Source organism: Anolis sagrei, chromosome 4 (assembly GCF_037176765.1).
Source record: "Anolis sagrei isolate rAnoSag1 chromosome 4, rAnoSag1.mat, whole genome shotgun sequence".
NCBI classification, from domain to species: Eukaryota; Metazoa; Chordata; class Lepidosauria; order Squamata; family Dactyloidae; genus Anolis; species Anolis sagrei.
Genome location: NC_090024.1, coordinates 1,793,842 through 1,797,527, shown reverse-complemented (window position 1 = coordinate 1,797,527; position 3,686 = coordinate 1,793,842). Strand labels below are relative to the sequence as shown.

At 54.0% G+C, this 3,686-nt stretch overlaps 1 protein-coding gene across 1 annotated transcript in view; it reads left to right on the top strand.

Annotated features, from left to right (window-relative positions):
- CCDC166 (coiled-coil domain containing 166) overlaps nucleotides 1-2,435 on the top strand; it is a 4,849-nt gene extending 2,414 nt beyond the window's left edge. Inside the window, exon 2 of the mRNA XM_067467017.1 lies at nucleotides 957-2,435. Within this exon, the coding sequence (XP_067323118.1) occupies nucleotides 1,034-2,125 (1,092 nt within the window). The 5' untranslated portion in view covers nucleotides 957-1,033 and the 3' untranslated portion in view covers nucleotides 2,126-2,435. The remainder of the gene's footprint in view (nucleotides 1-956) is intronic.
- The last annotated feature ends 1,251 nt before the right edge of the window (nucleotides 2,436-3,686 follow it).

The following is a 3,686-nucleotide window of genomic DNA, read 5'->3' as shown; positions in this document are numbered from 1 at the left end:
CCCACTAACAGACTTCGGCCTACTCACTCTCCTCAGGACAACACGAGCTTTGGCCCACTGACTCTAACAGGCTTCGGCCTACTCACTCTCCTCAGGATGACACGAGCATTGGTCCACTGACTCTAATAGACTTCGATCTACTCTCTCTCCTCAGGACGACACTAGCTTTGGCCCACTAACAGACTTCGGCCTACTCACTCTCCTCAGGACGACACGAGCTTTGGCCCACTGACTCTAACAGGCTTCGGCCTACTCACTCTCCTCAGGACGACACTACCTTTGGCTCACTGACTCTAATGGGTTTCGGCCTACTCTCTCTCCTCAGGACGACACTAGTTTTGGCCCACTGACTCTAACAGGCTTTGGCCTACTCACTTTCCTCAGGATGTCACTACCTTTGTCTCACTGACTCTTAACGGGCTTCCGCCTACTCACTCTCCTAAGGACGACACTAGTTTTGGCCTACTGACTAACAGGCTTTGGCCTACTCACTCTCCTCAGGACAACACAACCTTTGTCTCACTGACTCTAATAGGCTTCGATCTACTCTCTCTCCTCAGGACGACACTAGCTTTGGCCCACTGACTCTAACAGGCTTCGGCCTACTCGCTCTCCTCAGAACGACACTAGTTTTGGCCCACTGACTAACAGGCTTTGGCCTACCCGCTCTCCTCAGGACAACACGAGCGTTGGTCCACTGACTAACAGGTTTCAGTCTACTCATTCTCCTCAGGACGACACTAGCTTTGGCCCACTGACTCTAACACGCTTCATCCTACTCACTTCTTCTCAGGACGATACTATTTTTGGCCCACTAACAGGCTTCGGCCTACTCACTCTCCTCAGGACGACACGGGCTTTGACCCACTAACAGGCTTTGGCTTTCTAACTGTTTCAGTGCTTGATTCACACTTTTGTAATAAAAATACCTAGTTAATTTTTAATATTTCTGACAGTCCCCTCATCAGAGTCAGCAGCATCAGCCACCGCACATCATCCACAGCCACCTTTGTGACCCTAGCAGAGCCGTAAGATGCCTCCCAAGAAGAAGCTGAAGGCTCCGCTGCCAAAGTTTGGGAAGGCCCCCAAGAAGAAGAAGAAGGGCGGGGCGGCGGCGGCAGCGAAGGAGAAGGCCATCCGGAGCGCGGTCCCCTACGTCAGCGAGAAGGAGAAGTACCTGCAGAAGGAGTTTGCCATCCTGACGGAGCATATCCACAGCTACACCGAGCGCGTGCGCCACTTCCAGTGGGAAAACGAGTTCCTGGACAAGGAAGCCCAGCGCTTGCGGGACACCAACAAGGTCTACCTCTCCTACCTCATGCGCCGCAACCTCCGCTGCCAGAACGCCATCATCTCCCTGAACGACCAGAACCGCTGGGACATGGCCCAGATCCGGAAGGAGAAGGCCGCGCTGGCCGCCCGGTACGAAGCAATGGAGCATGAGCTGCGGGAGGAGCTGCTGCGTCTGGAGGCGCGGCTGTCGCTGCTCTGCAAGGAGGTGGAAGCCCTGCGGCCCTGGCAAGAGCTGCAGCAGGAGCAGCTGGCCCGCATCCGGGAGCTGGAGAAGGAGCTGCTCACCTTGAAGGTCCACCACTCGGAGCAGATGCACCGGCTCAAGAGCCGCTACCTGCACCTGGTGGCCGAGTACGAGATGGAGGCGCAGCAGAAGATCCAGGCGTTGGCCAAGCTGGCCGAGAAGGAGGCCGTGCGCTGCCTCATCCTGCACGTCAAGCAGGTCAAGATCGACAACCAGCACCTGCGCCACAACCTGGTGGGGCTCATCAAGCGGTCTCATGGGCTCAAAGCCTTCCTGGCCCAGCTCCAAGCCCAGCGGCATCTACTCCTCCAGGAGCACCTCTACCGGCAGGAGCTGGCCCGCAGGCGCAGCTGGCTCTGGCACCCGGCCGCCGCCCGCCTGTCCCTCGCCCCGGGAAGCGGAGGAGTAGGAGGCTTCTTCCGGTGCAGCCCCACTGCCAGGGGTCGGGTCATCTCCCCCAGAGCTCTTCCAAGCATCTCTGACCCTTCGGTGGCTCAACCGCATGATGGAGGTGATGATGATGTTGCCGATGCTCCTGGAGGGAGCTCCAGAAGGAAGCTGGCCATTGCTCCTGAGCCTCTACTGTAGAAGGATGGTCGGGTTGTTCTTTTCCAGGCCAACCACACACCGCTCGCCACCTCCTCAGCTCTGGAGGGAAGCCCAGCAGAAGAAGGTTCTGGAAAAAAACCACTTCCACGTGGCAGCGGCAAGAGAAACACCTCAAAGGGTCTCAGGCCAGCAGCCCACCTCCCGGCCGCGTGGCTCTCGTTTTCCGTTCTTAGTTCCGTGCTGTTCAGTTCTGGTTTTGGTTCCGCATTGTTAACTTTGTTCTTGTTTTAAGCCTCCTGGGAACGACATGTCGAAGGGAGCATTGAGATAATAAAGCTACTGCCACTCACTCAGTCTCTCGTGGGTCAGTTTGGAGTTGTTGTTAGAAAGCAGCGTCTCTTCATAGAATCATAGAATCAAATAGTTGGAAGAGACCTTCTGGGCGGGAGTCCAACCCCATTCTGCCAAGAAGCAGGAATATTGCATTCAAATCACCCCTGACAGATGGCCAGCCAGCCTCTGCTTAAAAGCTTCCAAAGAAGGAGCCTCCACCACACTCCGGGGCAGAGAGTTCCACTGCTGAACGGCTCTCACAGTCAGGAAGTTATAGAATCATAGAATCAAAGAGTTGGAAGAGACCTCATGGGCCATCATCCAGTCCAACCCCATTCTGCCAAGAAGCAGGAATATTGCATTCAAATCACCCCTGACAAATGGCCATCCAGCCTCTGCTTAAAAGCCTCCAAAGAAGGAGCCTCCACCACACTCCGGGGCAGAGAGTTCCACTGCTGAACGGCTCTCACAGTCAGGAAGTTATAGAATCATAGAATCAAAGAGTTGGAAGAGACCTCATGGGCCATCCAGTCCAACCCCATTCTGCCAAGAAGCAGGAATATTGCATTCAAATCACCCCTGACAAATGGCCATCCAGCCTCTGCTTAAAAGCTTCCAAAGAAGGAGCCTCCACCACACTCCGGGGCAGAGAGTTCCACTGCTGAACGGCTCTCACAGTCAGGAAGTTCTTCCTCATGTTCAGATGGAATCTCCTCTCTTGTAGTTTGAAGCCATTGTTCCCTTGCATCCTAGTCTCCAAGGAAGCAGAAAACAAGCTTGCTCCCTCCTCCCTGTGGCTTCCTCTCACATATTTATACATGGCTATCATATCTCCTCTCAGCCTTCTCTTCTTCAGGCTAAACATGCCCAGCTCCCTAAGCCGCTCCTCATAGGGCTTGTTCTCCAGACCCTTGATCATTTGAGTCGCCCTCCTCTGGACACATTCCAGCTTGTCAATATCTCTCTTGAATTGTGGTGCCCAGAATTGGACACAATATTCCAGGTGCGGTCTAACCAAAGCAGAATACAGGGATAGCATGACTTCCTTAGATCTAGACACTATGCTCCTATTGATGCAGGCCAAAATCCCATTGGCTTTTTTTGCCGCCACATCACATTCCTGGCTCATGTTTAACTTGTTGTCCACGAGGACTCCAAGATCTTTTTCACACGTACTGCTCTCGAGCCAGGCGTCCCCCATTCTGTCTCTTTGCATTTCGTTTTTTCTGCCAAAGTGGAGTATCTTGCATTTGTCACTGTCTTCAAC